General features: G+C 39.8%; 1 protein-coding gene across 2 annotated transcripts in view; it reads left to right on the top strand.

Moving 5' to 3' along the window:
• The window catches only part of LOC115438499 (GRB2-associated-binding protein 1-like), a 35,230-nt gene extending 17,574 nt beyond the window's left edge, over nt 1-17,656 (top strand). Inside the window, exons 4-12 of one of the 2 annotated variants that reach the window (XM_030162151.1) lie at nt 795-942; nt 3,657-4,369; nt 5,843-5,925; nt 6,023-6,129; nt 7,294-7,571; nt 11,093-11,189; nt 14,218-14,347; nt 14,446-14,580; nt 16,061-17,656. In XM_030162151.1, the coding sequence (XP_030018011.1) occupies nt 795-942; nt 3,657-4,369; nt 5,843-5,925; nt 6,023-6,129; nt 7,294-7,571; nt 11,093-11,189; nt 14,218-14,347; nt 14,446-14,580; nt 16,061-16,243 (1,874 nt within the window). In that variant the 3' untranslated portion in view covers nt 16,244-17,656. Of the gene's footprint in view, nt 1-758; nt 943-3,656; nt 4,370-5,842; nt 5,926-6,022; nt 6,130-7,293; nt 7,572-11,092; nt 11,190-14,217; nt 14,348-14,445; nt 14,581-16,060 lie in introns of both variants that reach the window. The other variant, XM_030162150.1, reaches the window with a different exon arrangement.
• The last annotated feature ends 809 nt before the right edge of the window (nt 17,657-18,465 follow it).

The raw sequence follows: 18,465 nt of genomic DNA, 5'->3' as shown, positions 1-18,465 counted from the left end.
AGTATACACACACACACACACATATATGTATATATACACACAGGGTGGGGAAGCAAAATTTACAATATTTTGAGGAAGGGTTTGAAAGACAGTGTATGACCAGTTAGTTTATTGAAAGTCATGGGAATTTATTTGCCACAAGAAAATGTACATAATAGAAAATGTTTTTATTCTATGTGTCCTCCTTTCTCAATAACTGCCTTCACACGCTTCCTGAAACTTGCGCAAGTGTTCCTCAAATATTCGGGTGACAACTTCTCCCATTCTTCTTTAATAGTATCTTCCAGACTTTCTCCTAATAGTTTTGCTCATAGTCATTCTCTTCTTTCCATTATAAACAGTCTTTATGGACACTCCAACTATTTTTGAAATCTCCTTTGGTGTGACGCGCGCATTCAGCAAATCACACACTCTTTGACGTTTGCTTTCCTGATTACTCATATGGGCAAAAGTTTCTGAAAAGGTATGGATAATAGTGTTAGGTATGATTATGACATCAGTATATGTTTGGTTTCAAAACAATTGACGTAGTGCCTGCTGAGAAAAAATAACTAAATGTTCATTGTAAATTTTGCTTCCCGACCCGAAATATATATATATATATATGTGTGTGTGTGTGTGTGTGTGTGTGTGTATATATGCACTATTAACTATAATAATATTTGTTTTACATTGAAATCTCTAATACCCATGTCTGATTGGTGTAAGAGGATATAAATGATCAGTAATGTTACTGTCATTTTGTCTGTTGTTTTCAGACAGACCTTCCATCTCCTCCTCCTCCATCTCCACAGTGACCTCCACCGGTGCCTGTGCTACTATCACCACGGTAACAGGGTCTGTCCCGCCTCCCTATGACCCGGTCAGTGTGCGGCACCTGGAGCCCGATGCAAACTCAGCAGACGACTACCTGTGGTTATCAAACTGTCAGAGCCACACCAGGTACGAACACACATGTAGAAGCAGCCACAGGAAACTGGACAGAGGTCACATGACCCGTTAGCGTTACAGGTTCACAGCCTAAACCATTACTAGCTCAGTGCACACAATATTACACACAGTTCCATCCTAACAGTACATACTGTTTTGCACTGGACTGTACAGACTGTATTTTACATTTCTGTCTATATACACTGTCTTGATACACTAAGTCTTGAGTGTTTTTATATTTTCTCTTTTTATCCGAGAACTAAGTCTAAGAAAAATTTCGTTATGTGCACACAATGACATTAAACATTGGTTAATTCATTCATAAACCTATGGGAGGGATTAGAGCTGTATCTGAGCCTGGATCACACCCACACGCTGGCTTCATGGTACACTTCATTACATCAACAAAATAACTCAGATTTCCCTCTCTTCTGGAAAGATGCTATCATTTCGCACAGTTTTGGTTGTGAATTCCAATGTTTGGAGTCCAACTAGTGCTCAAAGGATCTTAAATACAGAGTCTGAGACGTGTGAAGACAAACTAAGACAGTAAATGGAAGGAGCAGATTTCCAGTGTACACAGTTGGTTCCCACGTTCTGACCGACCCCTGGTGGTTGGACTGAAAACTGGAAAAAACGTGCTCATTATATAATAAAAATGTGACTCAGTAAAGACTTAATATTCTTAACCCTTAAAGACCCAAATATACACCTTTAGCCCTTAAAGACCCAAATGTCCACCTTTAACCCTTAAAGACCCAAACATCCACCTTCAGCCCTCAAAGACCCAGACATCTAAAGTATTGATCTCACCACGTTAGTATTGATCTGATACTGATACCGACTTGGTATCGATACTATCAATATTTAGATCGATCCGCCCACCACTACCAGAAGGTCCAAAACAAGGTAGAAGGTAGAACAGTGCTGTGGAAGTGCAAGGGCTGTTAGTGTTTTCAAACGGAAAAAAATTCTTTACAAAATGTATTTTCTAAGCTTCTTGACTTTGTGAAATTCTATTGATTGCAGGACATGTTTTCCTTTCATTGCCCACTCAGTACTAGTCAGTATATTTCTAAATACACTGTTCCCCATAAAGTTGGAATAATTTTGTTTTCAGACACCTTTTATTCCTATTTCTACACATCAGTATCACCTTTGACCAGATGCAGTGGATACATACTGAGAACCACATACACTGATAGAGAACATCAACAATCTAACACAGTTTCATGATCACTTCACGAAAACGGGTAAAAATATTTTTTTTTCCACCTTCATGGGCAACAGTGTTTTTTGACACTGTTACAAACCAACATCTCATGTTATCCAACAAAATCGCAACCACATAGGGCCGGATTTACAAAAGGTTTGTGTAAAAACATGCCCAAACTTGACTGTTCATGCTAAAACAGGTTGAAGTTTATCTACTAACAGACGCACCGAGGGTTGTGTCTCTGAAATGGACAAAATATCTTTCACAACCCATTTAGTGTGTTTGCCCTGATGAACATGTAATATGGGCGTTTCTGCCAGAATGCACAAAATTATTGGGAGGAGTAGATGCAAATATTTATTTATTGGAATATGATGTGATATACCAAATCTGAAAATGGTTGCAGTGGCTGATTTTGCATCTATATTTATCTGGTCTTAAAGGCAGGTTTGAACTGGAACAGCTTCACCATAAACTGGCTGAGGAGGAGGGGCTTAGGCCCAACCAAAGGCAACACACAGAACCAGTCGGTTCTGATCACAGCAACATTAATGGAATGACCCAAGAACAAATAATACAGACATATGTCCTACCCACAATGCCATTGGAGAACTTCTACATGAACTAATACAGATGTATGTCCTACCCACAATGCCATTGGAGAACTTCTACATGAACTAATACAGATGTATGTCCTACCCACAATGGCATTGGAGAACTTCTACATGAACTAATACAGATGTATGTCCTACCCACAATGCCATTGGAGAACTTCTACATGAACTAATACAGATGTATGTCCTACCCACAATGCCATTGGAGAACTTCTACATGAACTAATACAGATGTATGTCCTACCCACAATGCCATTGGAGAACTTCTACATGAACTAATACAGATGTATGTCCTACCCACAATGCCATTGGAGAACTTCTACATGAACTAATACAGATGTATGTCCTACCCACAATGCCATTGGAGAACTTCTACATGAACTAATACAGATGTATGTCCTACCCACAATGCCATTGGAGAACTTCTACATGAACTAATACAGATGTATGTCCTAACCACAATGCCACTGGAGAACTTCTAGATGTTCTAGGGGCTGATCTGGGTCCAGTCACAGGAGTCATCAGTACCTTCTCTGACTAAACTACTCCAACGGTACATTTCCTTTGTCTGGATCATTCCAGTCACTGTTCCATTAGTACTGGTGGATCCCAGAGCAGTTTATACAGCCAACTGTCTCCATGACGACAAACAGTAGCACATGCTAAATCCTCCTTTAAATAGGGCGGTCTCCAAGACTTTCACTTTTTGTCATTTATGCAGGAAATCTGAGCTGATCACCTGTGACACGCAAATCAATAGTGCGAGCAAGCTAATTTTCGCCTGTTATTTGCGATTTTAGTAAATCCGGTCCTATGGCTGTGTATGTGGACTGTTCTTATATGTGGGTGAACTGCTCCTTCAGTCCTAACCTTTAGCTCTTCATCTGTGTCTCCAGGCCTCCCTCAGGTTCCTCGACCTCTCTTGAAACCAACTCCAGTGACAACCTCTGCCCTCCCTCTGCCACCTCCTCCTCTTCCTCCTCTCCCTCTCTCCTTCCTTCTCTGTCCTCCTCTTCCTCCTCCTCTGTCTTTCGGACGGCCCCATGGACTGTCACCGCAATGACCAGCCCTCTCACTCCGTGTCCTGACACCACCTTGACCTCTGACCCCCAGAAAGGGCCAGGTCGACTTCGCTGCCACCCGTCACCTCATCCCAGAAAACACTCTCTGGACTTCCACCTCCGACCCGTGGCCATAAACATCAGTGACCAACCCCACTCCTTCACCTCCACCAGTACCTACCAGATCCCCCGTCCTGCAGCCACTTCATTGCCACACCCCCCTCACCGCCCCTCCTCCACCCCCAGTGTGGCCTCTGTAAACCAGGGGGAGCTCCACGCCTCCACCCCGATTCCTCCTCCGCGCCCGCCAAAGCCCCCTGCCATCGCAGCCCAGGGAGAGAGTTCAGATATGGGTACAGGACCTGTGATGCTACCCCGGTCCACAACGGAGCCAGAGAACAAGGACAGGTGTGGGGAGGGAGGAGGAGGAGGAGGAGGAGGAGGAGGAGGAGGAGGAGGAGCAGGAGGAGGAGCAGGAGGAGGAGCAGGAGGAGCTGGAGGACTACAGAGGGGTACCACTGTCTCAGTACTAGGATGCATGCAGACCGGTAAGAACAGGACTGTTCTGATTTACTTCTTCAGTTACAGTAGACTAGAGACCTTTTTTTAAATAACATTTTTGTAAACAAACTTTAAACAGAAAAAGAAATTTAAAAAAAGAAAAAACAAAACATCTTGAGCAGAAAAATAAGCAAAAAAAGTTTCTTAACCACCCTTAGAGTCAGAACCCAAAATGGGTGTTGGAGGTTTTCTTTGAGTCACTGATGTCAGAGTACAATATGTGACCTTTATCTGATGTGTTATACAGTGGGTATTAGGCCTGTAACGGTACACAAAATTTTCAGTTCGGTACGTTTTCGGTTTTGAAAGTCACGGTTTGTTTGGTTTTTTTTTTCGGTTTGGTATGAGAAGAAAGAAAACCCCTCAAAATGTCTTTAATGGATTTATTATGAATTTTTAAACATTTTCCCCCCAATTTTTGGAGACAATAGAGTATAGAAAACAGGAATAATATAATTCTGCTGCTATAAATCAAATGAAAAATAAAATAAATAAAATATTACTAAATGTATTTCAAACATTAGTAGTGCACTTTTCCCAGAAAGGTAGTTTTGAACAAACAACAAAAATCTAATCACAGTTCTGTCAGTTCACATTCTGCAGAAAAACAACAACAAAAAAATTCCACATGAGGTGCAACATTAACAAGAGAGCAAATTATTTATTTTAGGACAGTTGACAAACTGTTTAGGCCACCTTGTGTGTTTGTATGTGTGTGTGTGTGTGTGTGTGTGTGTGTATGTGTATGTGTATGTGTGCAGAGTGCGATTTGGGGGGTGGCATTAATATAGTGGGGGTGCGGTCCATAACTAAAGCTGGCGTGAAACGAATGTGAAACTTTACATACTTTAAACGTCCGACACCTGGATTCTATTCCTTTATTATACAGTGTGTGTGTGTGTGAGAGAGAGAGGGAGAGAGAGAGAGAGAGAGAGAGAGAAACACAGACAGACAGACAGACACAGAGTGTAAGTGTTTGAGAACTACTGGACATAGGTGATCGTCTTTCACCTGAACCCGAAGTGATCCCAAACAGGACTGTACTGATGGTGGAGGGTCTTCTGTCTCTTCCTTCCAGGTTCACATCATATTTGTTGTTTGTTTTTTTCCTTATATCAGCTGCTATTTTGTATTTCGGGTCAATGTGCACTCCTTCAATACGTCCATGTGGAACTTGCACGGATTTAAAGTTCCGCATCGACCAACGTCTTTAGTTACTTTTTCTTTTTCTCAACATACTGTGCTGTTTTGGTACAGCTGTATACCGAACCGAACAGGTGTGAACTGAAACGGTTCAGTTCGGTATGTGGACCGTTACAGGCCTAGTGGGTATGGAAAGTCTTCAGACGATCTTAAATGTTCCACTCTTTGTTCTGTTGCAGCCATTTGATAAAATCATTTCATTTCTTTTTTTTTTTTTTGTCATTATGGTCATTGTGTCCTGTTTGTATCTGCCTCAGGTTCTGCTGGTGTCTTCATCCCTGGGCCTGTGTCAGACAGAGCCAGTATGTTTGAGTTCAGTGAAAGCTTCAACACCTACTTTGTGAGTTGAAACTGAAATAAAGCATCTGTTTTCCTCCCACACTTGAACATTTCAGACCAACCTCAGCGAACGGTCTAAACCCACGTCTTTTTGTCAGTTTAATAAAGGCATGGTTCCTCTGGGAAGTGTTTGCTGTGAAGATGACGAAGCGGAGGAGAACTACGTTCCCATGAGCGCCGCCGCTGAACCTCCGGTTACACCCAGGTCAGACACAGTTGAAAACTGCCTTCATGGAATCAGTAGGTTTAAGCAAATGTAGGCAAGTGGACACTGTAGTCACATGAAGGTCCAGATAACACCTTCAACAATGGTACAAAGGTGTATGAAAATATATAATACTAAAATATATAATACTAAATATATTATACTGTGTTTTTATGTGTAAATAACACATGTGAATGTAATAATTTATGTGGTTTTATATTTTATGTACACAGTTTTAAGGGACAAATGTTTTCACTTTTAATGAAAAATGCAAATTGAATCCACTTCAACATTAACCCTTAAAGACCCAAAAGTCCACCTTTAACCCTTAAGGACACAAACGTCCGCCTTTAACCCTTAAAGACCCAAATCTCCGCCTTTAACTCTTAAAGACCCAAACGTCCACCTTTAACCCTTAAAGACCCAAAAGTCCACCTTTAACCCTTAAAGACACAAACGTCCGCCTTTAACCCTTAAAGACCCAAAAGTCCACCTTTAACCCTTAAAGACCCAAAAGTCCACCTTTAACCCTTAAAGACCCAAAAGTCCACCTTTAACCCTTAAAGACACAAACGTCCGCCTTTAACCCTTAAAGACCCAAACGTCCACCTTTAACCTAAACCATCTACTGATCTAAACTGTTTAACACCTGTTGATCCATTAATCCTATCAATACATGTCAATAATTGGTGTAAAATACAGTTCTTCATCTTTTCATGGTCATCAGATATGACCATATTTGGACATTCAGAGGCTCTTTAGTTACCATGGAAACACCATCATCTTCTCCAACATTGATTCCCCAGTAAAACCCATGGAGTTGAATCAATGACAGTCAATGGACACACTGGGTTTATGTTCAGTTAATGACAGATTGGACTGAAAAAGACAGTTTATTCAGTTTGATCTGTTTCTGATAGAAGAACCATCAACTTTAATCTGAGCTTTAATGAACATCTACAGGATCAGTGAATTAAATATAGGAAAATACAGGATTTACACTGAAAAAAGACAAACTACAGAGGATAATATTAGAATACATGGTGCTAAATCACTTAATAAAGGTTAAATACAGAGAAAATGTCATTTTGAACTGACACAGAAGCAGCTCTGGGTGTTTATGGGTTGATACTGAAGGTGTGATTTGTTCTTGTCTTGTCCCAGGGCGCCTCCACCCCCTCCCTCCATGAGTGCTGACCGTGCTGTCCAAGGTCCAGATGAAAACTATGTCCCCATGACCCCTCTGTCCTCCAGCCTTCCCACTCAGCCTCCCACAGCTGCATCTGAGCAGGCCTCCCTGGGGAGGCAGGTGCCCCCCCCAGTCCACATGGGCTTCCGGAGCTCTCCTCGGTTCAATCCCATGAGCCCCCCAGGTGAGGGGGAGGGGGGAGCGGACTCGACGCCACCTCCAATCCACCGCAACCTGAAACCGCAGCCACGAGGTAAGACTGGATCCATGACTTAAACCTCCTCAGACCCAGGACAGAACAAGTTTTTTTTTTATTTTTTATTATTATTATTTAAATAATTGCATATATTGGAAACATCATGATGCAACAGTTTTTTCAGATGCATTTTTTTATTTATTTTTATTGAATGTCCTTTGCAGTGGACAGCTGTTTTTTGTTTGTATTTTTGTATAAAACTGTGAAACTCTTGTCCACAAATGTGGTCAGAAAACCCATAGCTGGGTCTGAGGAGGTTTAATATTGTGCACACACAGTGGTTCTGTTTAGTCTAATGACCCAAAGGTCCAATGGACTATAGAGGGTATGCACACACGTCACAGACTGAGTGGCAAAAACCAACCTGCTCAACATGACGGAGTATAGCAGTAAACATAGTGAGACCAGGAAAATGTGAAATATGAAATTAAATTAAGGACAATTGGGCTGGACATGGATCCGTATGAGCTACCAAAGAACAAGTGGTCCATGAACACTGACATGTGGACAGAAATGGAGGATCCTGACTTGATCCAGGGTGGAGGGGATCAACGCTATTTTTACCTGAAACAAATATACATGGTTTCATCATTACTGACAACCAGGGTCCAAAACTAGGGCCCAGAACCAGCTGATCCAAAGTGCGTTTACAGTAGACCGTGGACTGACCCCAGTGAATATATGCATGATCTACTGGGACTGAGGAGATTTACTGAGTCTAGTTCAGATCAAGTACTTTATCCAACACAGATACTACTGTTGTGGACCAGCAAGGGTATGACTTTATTCTTGTAAATTATGATATTTCCCACCTGTTTTTAAATTACGACATTATTCCTGTAATATAATGGCTTTATTGTCGAATATGACGACTTTAATCTCATAAACGAATGACATTTTTGTTAAATTATGAGGTTTTTTAAAACTATGACTTTATTCTCATAACATAGTGATTCTTTTTGCATTTGACTTTATTATCATAAAATTACGGGTTTTATATCGATATTTTATGACTTTATACTTGTAGTGACAAATGTTTTTATTTTCTTATGTGGTCCTAACACTCCATCGTAGCTTTATTCTCCAATACCCCTGTATTTGTAAAACTAGGTTGGCCTCAGTTTCAGTTAGTTTACTAATCATGTAGGAGCACAAGATTCAGAATCACAAAATGAAGACAAAAACCATGAAAGATCTGATCATGAAACCAAGAGCTTTACTAAGAAGTAATGTTAGCCAAAACAATATGTCATTTAAGGTCTGATTTGACCCAAAAACACAGCATAAATTAATGTTACCTGACACCAAACAGGATCCACAAATCTAGGTTTAGGTTTCTGGATTTGTGGATCCATCTCCTTCTCTTTTCTTTATTTTTTCGGTGTCTGTAAAACGATAGCGCCGACTGCTTTTCAAACCTGTTCATACAACAGCTCTGCCCCATTTTTTTATTAAATATTGTTCTTCAGTTTAGACAGTATTGAAGCCAACGCTGTCACTCATCTCCCTCTTTCTGACACTCAGTGGGTGGAACCACGGTGACTTCCGCTATCGGTGACGTCATGTGCATATTGGGATCAGCTGTTATCTGTCCATCCGTCATCTGTCTGTCATCTGTCCATCCATCATCAGTCTGTTGTCCGTAAACAATCGTTCTAGAATCTTCTTCTCAGAAACTGTCAGTCAGAAGGTCTTGATATTTGTTGTGGAACATCTTTGGGGTAAAGTCTACCAAATTTGTTCAAAGATTAGAGAAATATTGATTCTTTAATTTTTTTAATGAATTTTTGAAATTTTCCAAATCCCCATCGGTTTATAATGGAACACATTTTAAAGTGTTATAACTTGAAAACAATTGCAAATATTGATATAATTACTATTGGTAATAGATAAGAAGTCACATACGGGCTTTGATTTGGTGCCATGACCTTTGACCTTGGGTGACCTTGAAAGGTCAAATGAGTGTCAATTAATGTCTTTCAATATGCTGTTGGACTACAGGAGCCTTGGTCCTATTGTTTCAGGTGATTATATATGAATGAAACATGATTATATTGTATCCCATCTTCACAGACAGAGCCTTTGAATTACCCTCACATTAGGTCATATTAGGGGCATCACTATTCCAGGTCCAATGTCCTTGTGTTTTGTGCAGTTCTAATATCTGAGTACTTTTACATATAAATATGTATGTAATAAGTTTTACACAAAGATAATCTAAACTAAATTATAGGGCAGGAACTTTAACAGAATATTACACTAGATTTGGCAGAAGGAGATTAAAAGTGCACAGTGGGTTATGTTTATTATTAGGTATATAAATCGTGTATTTTCCTATATTTAATTCACTGATCATGTAGATGTTCATTAAAGCTCAGATTAAAGTTGATGGTTCTTCTATCAGAAACAGATCAAACTGAATAAACAGTGTCTTTTTCAGTCCAATCTGTCATTAACTAAACATAAACCCATAAACCCACCCACTGTCATTGATTCAACTCCATGGGTTTTACTGGGGAATCAATGTTGGAGAAGATGACGGTGTTTCCACGGTAACTACGGAGCTTCTGAACATCCAAATACGGTCATATCTGATGACCATGAAAAGATGAAGAACTGTGTTTTACACCAATTATTGACATGGATTGATAGAATTAGTGGATCAACAGAAATTAAACGGTTTAGATCAGTAGATGGTTTAGGTTAAAGGTGGACGTTTGGGTCTGTAAGGGTTAAAGGTGGACGTTTGGGTCTGTAAGGGTTAAAGGTGGACGTTTGGGTCTTTAAGGGTTAAAGGTGGACATTTGGGTCTTTAAGGGTTAAAGGTGGACGTTTGGGTCTTTAAGGGTTAAAGGTGGACGTTTGGGTCTTCAAGGGTTAAAGGACGTTGCTAACTGTGCCGTTGCTTTGTGTCTGTGCAGGGGCTGCTGTTGAGCCCAGAGGTCCAAATAAACCCAGTAGTCTGAATATGTGGACTCTGAACTAGACCAGTGTCAGGTTTTAACCCTGTCTATGTCTGTGTGAGGTGCATGGGTCATATTCGACAGATCCTGGATGATGTGGAAGGGCAGAACCATGTAGAACCACTAAAACACTGTTTATGTACAGATGCTCACATTAAGCTGAAACCTCTTTCATAAAGGTTGCAGAGCAGAACTTCTGTTCTTGGCGTCCACCATCCTTCCTCCTCTGTGTTCGTCAGCCTTTGTCGCCTGTGACCGTCCTTCAGGGTTTTTTCATGCTGAATTATTTACCTGCTTCCACTTTGTTTGACGAGGCTGCAGTTGGAGGTCTGACAGGCTGCACTTACCCACACTAACACCTGCACTTTACAGACACTCTGAAATGAAATGGTGATTGAACTGAGCTGTTTCTGATTCAACAATGTTAAAACTACTGTACGATTAATGTACCTGTAACCTTAACAAATAATAATAATAATTAAATACATTTAATACCTCTTTTCTGCATCATTTAATCATCTGTGTTCACAAACTCCTGTTCTGTCTCTTTCCCAGTAAAACCAGCTCCTCTGGACATCACCCCAGTGCCACAGGACTGGCAGGAAGTCCCGCCCCCTGTCCGCTCACCTGTCACTCGAACCTTCACACGGGAGTAAGTGTGTGTTTGTGTGTGTTTGGTTCAGCAGCGTCAACAGAAATCTGCACATGTATTAATATTTCATACCTGAACAGAGTTAGAAGTGTGGCTCTGAGCAGTTTACAGTCACGGAAAACAGGATTAAACTGCCCTTTGTTTTCTTCAGTTTCTGTTCATTTTAATGCCTGGTCCAAGTAAACGTCTATTTGTTTGGACAAATATCATGATACCAACAAAAATAGTTCATAGTAGTTTAATTCCAGAGCTGATATCTATCCATTTAATGTGTTTTCTTGATAAGAACCAAAATCACTTCAGTTTTTCCATCAGTATCTATGTCATTGTTCTGACAAAAACAGTGTTTTTAGACATTCCATGTTTTCTTTTCTGTCACATGACACACACAGGAGTTAGTACTGGATTACATAACCACTGTATTTGACGGTCTAATCATGTTTTTCCATGACTGTAAATCTGGCTGCTTTGATCTTATTCCCCCTAGTGGTTATACTTGAGTACTGCAGGTTACTACAACCTAAATGACCCAAATTCCCAACTTCCCTCTTGAAAATGAAAACATATAAACTGTATACACACTGTCTGTATCTCATACAGTAACACATTTATATCTTACAGCATCTATATCAGGGCTCTCAAACTCATTTTCCTTCAGGTTCCACATTCAGCCTGATTTGATCTCCAGTGGCCGGACCAGTAAAATAATAACAGAATAACCTATAAATAATGACAACTCCAAATTTTTGTCTACTTACTTTCATAAACTATCCGAACAAAAAAGATGTGAATAACCTGAAAAAACTGAAATTTCTTGAGAAAACTAAGTGCAGTTTTAACAATATTATGTCTCAACTTATCATTTTTACATGTGCATTATGGATCAGATCTACAAAGACACCAAACACTGAGGAACAGGCAGAAAATAGTTAAAATTGTGCTTAATTTTCTTCAGGCATTTCAGGTTGTTCATATTTGTTCAGGTTATTCACATTTTATTGTTTCAGGATAGTTTGTAAATGTAAATATTTTCATAATTTAATGCTATTTTTTGCTCTAAAAAAAGACAAAATTGTAAAGTTGTCATTATTTATAGTCATAATGTAAGATTATTTTTTTCACATCAAACTGAGAAGAAAATAGTCATTATTTTTTGTAGGCTATTCTGGTGTTATTATTTTACTGTAGATCATATTGGTCTGTATGTGGAACCTGAACTAAAATGAGTTCCACAGTCTTGACTGTGGAATTTTTGCATTTTGCAAATTCATCCCATGGGCCGGATTGGAACCTTTGGCGGGACACATTTGGCCCCCGGGCCACATGTTTGAGACCCCTGATCTATATGAACAATCACTACTTTCTATTGTCAATAGTAATTATATCAATATCTTCTACAGTTGTCCAGTTTTTACACTTTGAAATGTGTCCCATTATAAACCAATGGGGATTTGGAAAAGTCCAAATTTCACAAAAGATTCAAAAATCCATATTTCCCAATTCTTTGAACAAACTTGGTAGACCTTACCCCAAACATGTTCCACAACAAATATCAAGACATTTTGACCTACGGTTTCAGAGAAGAAGATCCTAGGACAATTGTTTACGGATGATGGAGGAACAGCTGATCCAGCGGTCCATCACAGCCTTCGGACTGTTGGACTAAAAAGGACAATCTAACAAAAAAGTCTTTAAAAGGAGACGTCATATGACTGTTAGCCAAAGGCGACACTGACAGCCCAGTGGACAGTAACAGTGTGTGATGCAGATGTGTACCAGTAGGTGGAACCCTGGAGTCACACACTGATCCTGTTGCTGCTGCTTCACTGTTTCTGCTTAGATACAAAGAACATCACATACAGAAGGAAAGACTGAAGCAGTGAGTTACTCTAGTATGAACACTACGGAACACAGTCACATGACGTCACGCTGATACACAAGGAGTAAATACACAGGAACCGAAGGGGAACTTCCCACAGGTTGAAACGACAATATAAAACCTGTTCATTAGGATGCATTCAGCCATCATACGGTGTCCAAAAGAGACAAACGTACAGCGTCAAAGGAAATGAAAGAAATGATGATGAAATTCTTTATTCAGTCATCACATAATCCAACCAGTGTCAACACTCCAAACATTACCAACAGGTTAGTGACTGAACAGGCCCAGGCAGAAGCAGAATGCTTCTATTAATGCCTGTCCTGCAGAACACATTCCACAACCCAGCATTCAATATAGGAAAAAGAAAAAAACACAACAATGTACACAGTTAAACAAACAAGCAAAAACATAAAAAAGCGAAACTAAGCCAGAAAAATAGAAAACTTAACCAACCAAATTAATGGTAATTCAATGTAGAGTCAAAAAGAAATTATTTATTTATTACTTATTAGATCTTAACAATTGTATCCTTCAAAAATTGCCTTACGTACCCTTTTTTTTAAATATCAAAAATGAGCTACACATTCTTAAATCCATGCTGGCCTCATTCCATAGTTTCACTCCAACAACACAAATACATCTTCTTTTACTCTCCTTTCTAGCTTTTTGTTCGACAAATTTACAAACACCTCGCCAAATCATATTTAGACTCATGTGTTGAGAAGACCCTTTGTACACAGACAGGGAGTCACTTTAATTTGGCTTTATACATTATTTGCATTATTTATAGTAAACCAAATCATTAAATTTCATAATATGGGATTTCATAAACAGTTCATCAGTATGTTCATAGTAACCGTCCTTATTAATAATATATATGGCTGGTTTTTGTAAGAGGACTACAGTATTTACGGTTGTTTTATACGTCCAGCCCCACACTCCCACACAATAGGACATATAAGGAAGTAGAAGCGAACAATAATTATGTGTAGTGCCAGAGTTTATGAAGTAACTAAAGTTCTCTAAATTCAAACTGACACCAGAAAAGACCGTTTGTACATTTTCTGATTTCAAACACAATGGAATGGCTGAAAAAGATCAAACATAAACCCCATCATTTCAGTTGTGTTTGTGTTTGTGTCTCAGTCTGTCCACTCATAGATCCGTCTGGCCCAGCTCCTCTCATAGCTCCTCCCCCTCCTCTGACTCTGATGATCCTGATGACAGCTACATTGCCATGACAACGTCCCATCTCAGCTCCAGTGCTGGGGAGCCGGTATGACCCACATGTTCCTCCTATAGTTTCTGTAAATGGGTTTCTGTGGGACCCCACCCCTTCGAACGTCCACTTTTTTAAACTGCATGTGTCTACAGTCTCTGAGGCTGATGCTGCACCGTGCCTCAGAGGGCGGAGTCAGCAGCCCGTTGCTATGGCGAGGCAAAGGAGTCAAACAGGTGGAGTACCTGGACCTGGACCTCCACACCAGACGATCAACATCAGTTAGAAAGGTAAAAGGGCCTCTCTCTCTCTCTCTTTCTCTCTCTCTCTCTCTCTCTCTCTCTCTCTCTCTCTCTCTCTCTCTCTTTCTCTCTGACTCCGCCCACAGCAGGTCTTTAATGCACAATTTGGATTTTTTGGGTGAAATCTGTTTTTTTTGTGTGTTGGTTCATATTCCACATTAAATGCGACTTCTATCAGTTTTGAATCTTCAGATACTGGTTCACTTATCCACACTTTTTGGACATGTCCTAATCTTCATAACTATTAGACATCTATATTTACTACATTTTCAAAAATATATGACATTAACTTTCCACGTTCAGCCCTGACAGCACTTTTTGGAGTGATTCCCCCAAACATTCATATGTTTAAATATTATTCTAATGCTATTGCATTTGGTTCTCTACTTGCGCAACATCTTATACTTTTGAGGTGGAAACAGGAATCCCCTCCCACACATGATCAGTGGATTGCAGAGATTATCAGGTTTTTACATATGGAGAAGATGAGATGTACGTTAGCAGGATCAACTGCAAAATTCTATAAAGCATGGCAGCCTTTTCTAAACTTCACAGAAACTTTACAATGAGGAATATATCATGACTTTAACACCAGATCACCACTCAGCAGGAGAACTGTAGGTATGGTACATATTTACCTCTGCCAAGGAGGTTATGTTTTTGCCGGCGTTGGTTTGTCTGTTTGTCTGTCTGTGTGCAAGATAACTCAAAAAGTTATGGAGGGATTTGGATGAAAATTTAAGGAAATGTTGATACTGGCACAAGGAGAAAATGATTAAGTTTTGGTGGTGATCGGGGGTGGGGAGGGTGGAGGGGCCACTGGGGCCCACTGATCTGCCTTGGTGGGGGTCTGCACTGTCCGAGTGCTTTTCTAGAAGAGAGAGCCCCCGATCACCACCAAAATTTAATCATTTGTTCCTTGTGCCAGTATCAACATTTCCTGAAATTTTCATCCAAATCCATCCATAACTTTTTGAGTTATCTTCCACACAGACAGACAAACAGACAAACATCGGGGGGGGGGCACTGATCTGCCTTGGCGGAGGTCTGTGCTCTCTGAGTGCTTTTCTAGTTTACTTCTGTCTTTTTTTCAATATATGTATAATTGTTATCTGTTCAATCTTATTTTATGCATTTATTTTTGCTTTTGCTATGTTTTCAGATCTAGACTTTGTATGAATACTATATGCCTCCTGTTCATAATCCTGATGTCTCTTGGTAGATATATTTACATGTTTATGTTTATATTTAAGTTGGGGGTGGGGACTTGTGTTTAAAAAGAGAGTAGAAATGTACAGATTGTATAATGCATCCATGTTATGCTGTTGAAAATCTACAAATAAATTAGTTTTTAGTCTGAACTGAATGTGACCCTGAAGTGACCCAAATGCACAAAAGAGGTCCTGATGGAGTACCATGGAGGACCACCTTAATAAACCAAACTAAACTCATCTGTTCATCTTCTCAGAAATGCTCTCCAGCAGAAGACGGGAATGGCGGCAATGAGCAGGTGGGACCAGGCGAGGAGCGTACACGTGGTGAGCGTGCACGTGTGGACTACGTTGTGGTGGACCCCAAGAGGACCAAGGCCCTGAGGAACACCAGAGAAGCATGGCATGATGGGAGGATGTCGACAGAGAAGGAGAAGTGATAGCCAAAACCCACCCAGAGGTCCAGATCCAGTCCACCTGGATCACGGGGGTCGTTCACATCCAGATCCACAAACCTCCACTTCCAGTAGATCTGGAAACATCTGGTCAACAACTGTTGAGTACAAATTAATTAAACAGAATTCATCTGTAAATCAGGAAAAGATGTGGAAACATTTAGAGCACAAGACAAGTTTGAAATCAGTTACAAAATTTGAACGTGTTCGACACAATCTGAGCACGAATGTTAGCGCTTCATCAGCTCCTGTTCTTTATTAGGAAGGAGGTTCCTATGGTGTGTGTGTGTGTGTGCGCGTGTGTGTGTGAGTGTGTATGTTATTGTTATCATTGTGTGAACCACTTTGTGTTGCCCTGTTTTGCATGAAAAGTGCTATATAATTAAAGATTGATTGATTGATTGATTGATTGATTATAGTTTATGTATTCTTTGATCATTGAGTCTTAGGTCACAGGGTCAAATCTACCTCCATCTGTGTGGATTCTTTCAGATTCTCTAATGTTTCCTTCAACTGGACCATGTGATCAGATGTCCTGGGACAATTAAGAAATCAGGATAACATTCAAATGTCCTCATGTAATAATAATAATAATAATAATAATAATAATAATAATAATGAATTGGATTCCTGTGATGCTTTTTTAAGGCCCCAAATACATTTTTGATCCATATTCGCACTCATATTCACTCACTGGTGGTGGTAAACTGGTAAAATGTTGAACTGGTAAACTGGTAAACTTCTACAGCTGCCCAAGGACAGACTGATGGAGGCACCAAACGGCCCCTCCCACCACCAAACCTTCACACATTCATACACCAGTGTGAGTGACACTGGAGGCAGGTGGTGAAGTGTCTTGCCCTAGGACACAACAGCACATGACACATCAGTACTTTCATCATCATCATGTCAGTTCAACTCTAAACCATTCAAACTTAACGTGATTGATTTGATATGTTTTTACTGATGGGATGTGTTTAATCATTAGATTATAGCTGAGGTTGAATCGGACAATAAACACATTTAGGTTGATTTCAGTTCACAGAAACAAGTAAATAAAGGTATGATGCCTTTTAGACTAATTTAACATCTTGGTAAAAGAGGAAAATAAAGCTGCCCTCTTCCATTTTCTCATAGACATACCTCATCTTTATAAAACGTTCAAGTCGGAGGTTTGAGATTATGTCAGACCTTGTATTTGTTCAGCAGTAAAATCCAGACGACTACAGTTTGAGTAAGAACTGAATGGTGTAGTCGACCCCCAAGCACATCTGTCCACATGGGGAAGAGAATCTGTATCCACTCAGTGATTTCACTCCTACTAAGATGAAAAATGGAAAATGTGATTGTGATTGTGACTGCTCTACACTGAATGAACAAATAAAACACTACATACGACTCCTCCTGCTTTGGTTTGATTTTATTAGTTCATCAATCCCTTCAGAAAAATACAGGCAAGAATCCTTGATTATGTGATAGAACATGTGGGCTTTTACGTGGTTTTATGCATCTTGCAGGATTTTTTCTGAGGGTCGTGGTTAGTTTACCTTCTGTGGACGCACAAGCTGTTGACGTCACACATCGCACTGACGTCACTACATCCCTACCCGTGTCGAGTTACAATACAATATTTTTTAAACTTTATGCAGAAAAATGTGGGGATTATGAAATCATGCAGGCCCCACATATTTTGCATGTTTTGTGTGGAAATATGCCATTATTGTGGTGAATATGCGCCCTTTATGAAAAAATGCGGACCCCCACATAATGTGCTCCATTTGCTTGATTATGCATTAAATTATTCAATTGCATTTTTCTGGAGGGACTGATTAATGTTATTAATGTGGGACAAAAATGGATGAAAGCCCCTGGTGTCTTTAACCTTTGAAGATCAAAGAAAGAACGATGTAGATCGATGCTTCCCATCATAAAAAAAAAAAACTCCAATACCAAAAGTAGACATCAGAGATGAAGATGCCTTTGGTTCTGGTTTGGCTGTGTAATGGGACCAGAAGGACATTTATTTACTAATATTACTAACAGTAAGACCCTAACTGAATTCAAGGTTACTTAAATAAACATTAATAATTGGAATAAAAGACTAGTATAATTAGAACCAGTAATAACAGGAACTAATGAAGATACAGGTACGAAGGATGAGGACCACGGTTTACAACTCATAGATGGAAATATATACGTATATATAT

This window comes from Sphaeramia orbicularis, chromosome 18 (genome assembly GCF_902148855.1).
Source record: "Sphaeramia orbicularis chromosome 18, fSphaOr1.1, whole genome shotgun sequence".
In the NCBI taxonomy this organism is placed as follows: domain Eukaryota; kingdom Metazoa; phylum Chordata; class Actinopteri; order Kurtiformes; family Apogonidae; genus Sphaeramia; species Sphaeramia orbicularis.
The sequence above is the reverse complement of the archived record's forward strand: the minus strand, read 5'-3'. Positions and strand labels throughout refer to the sequence as shown.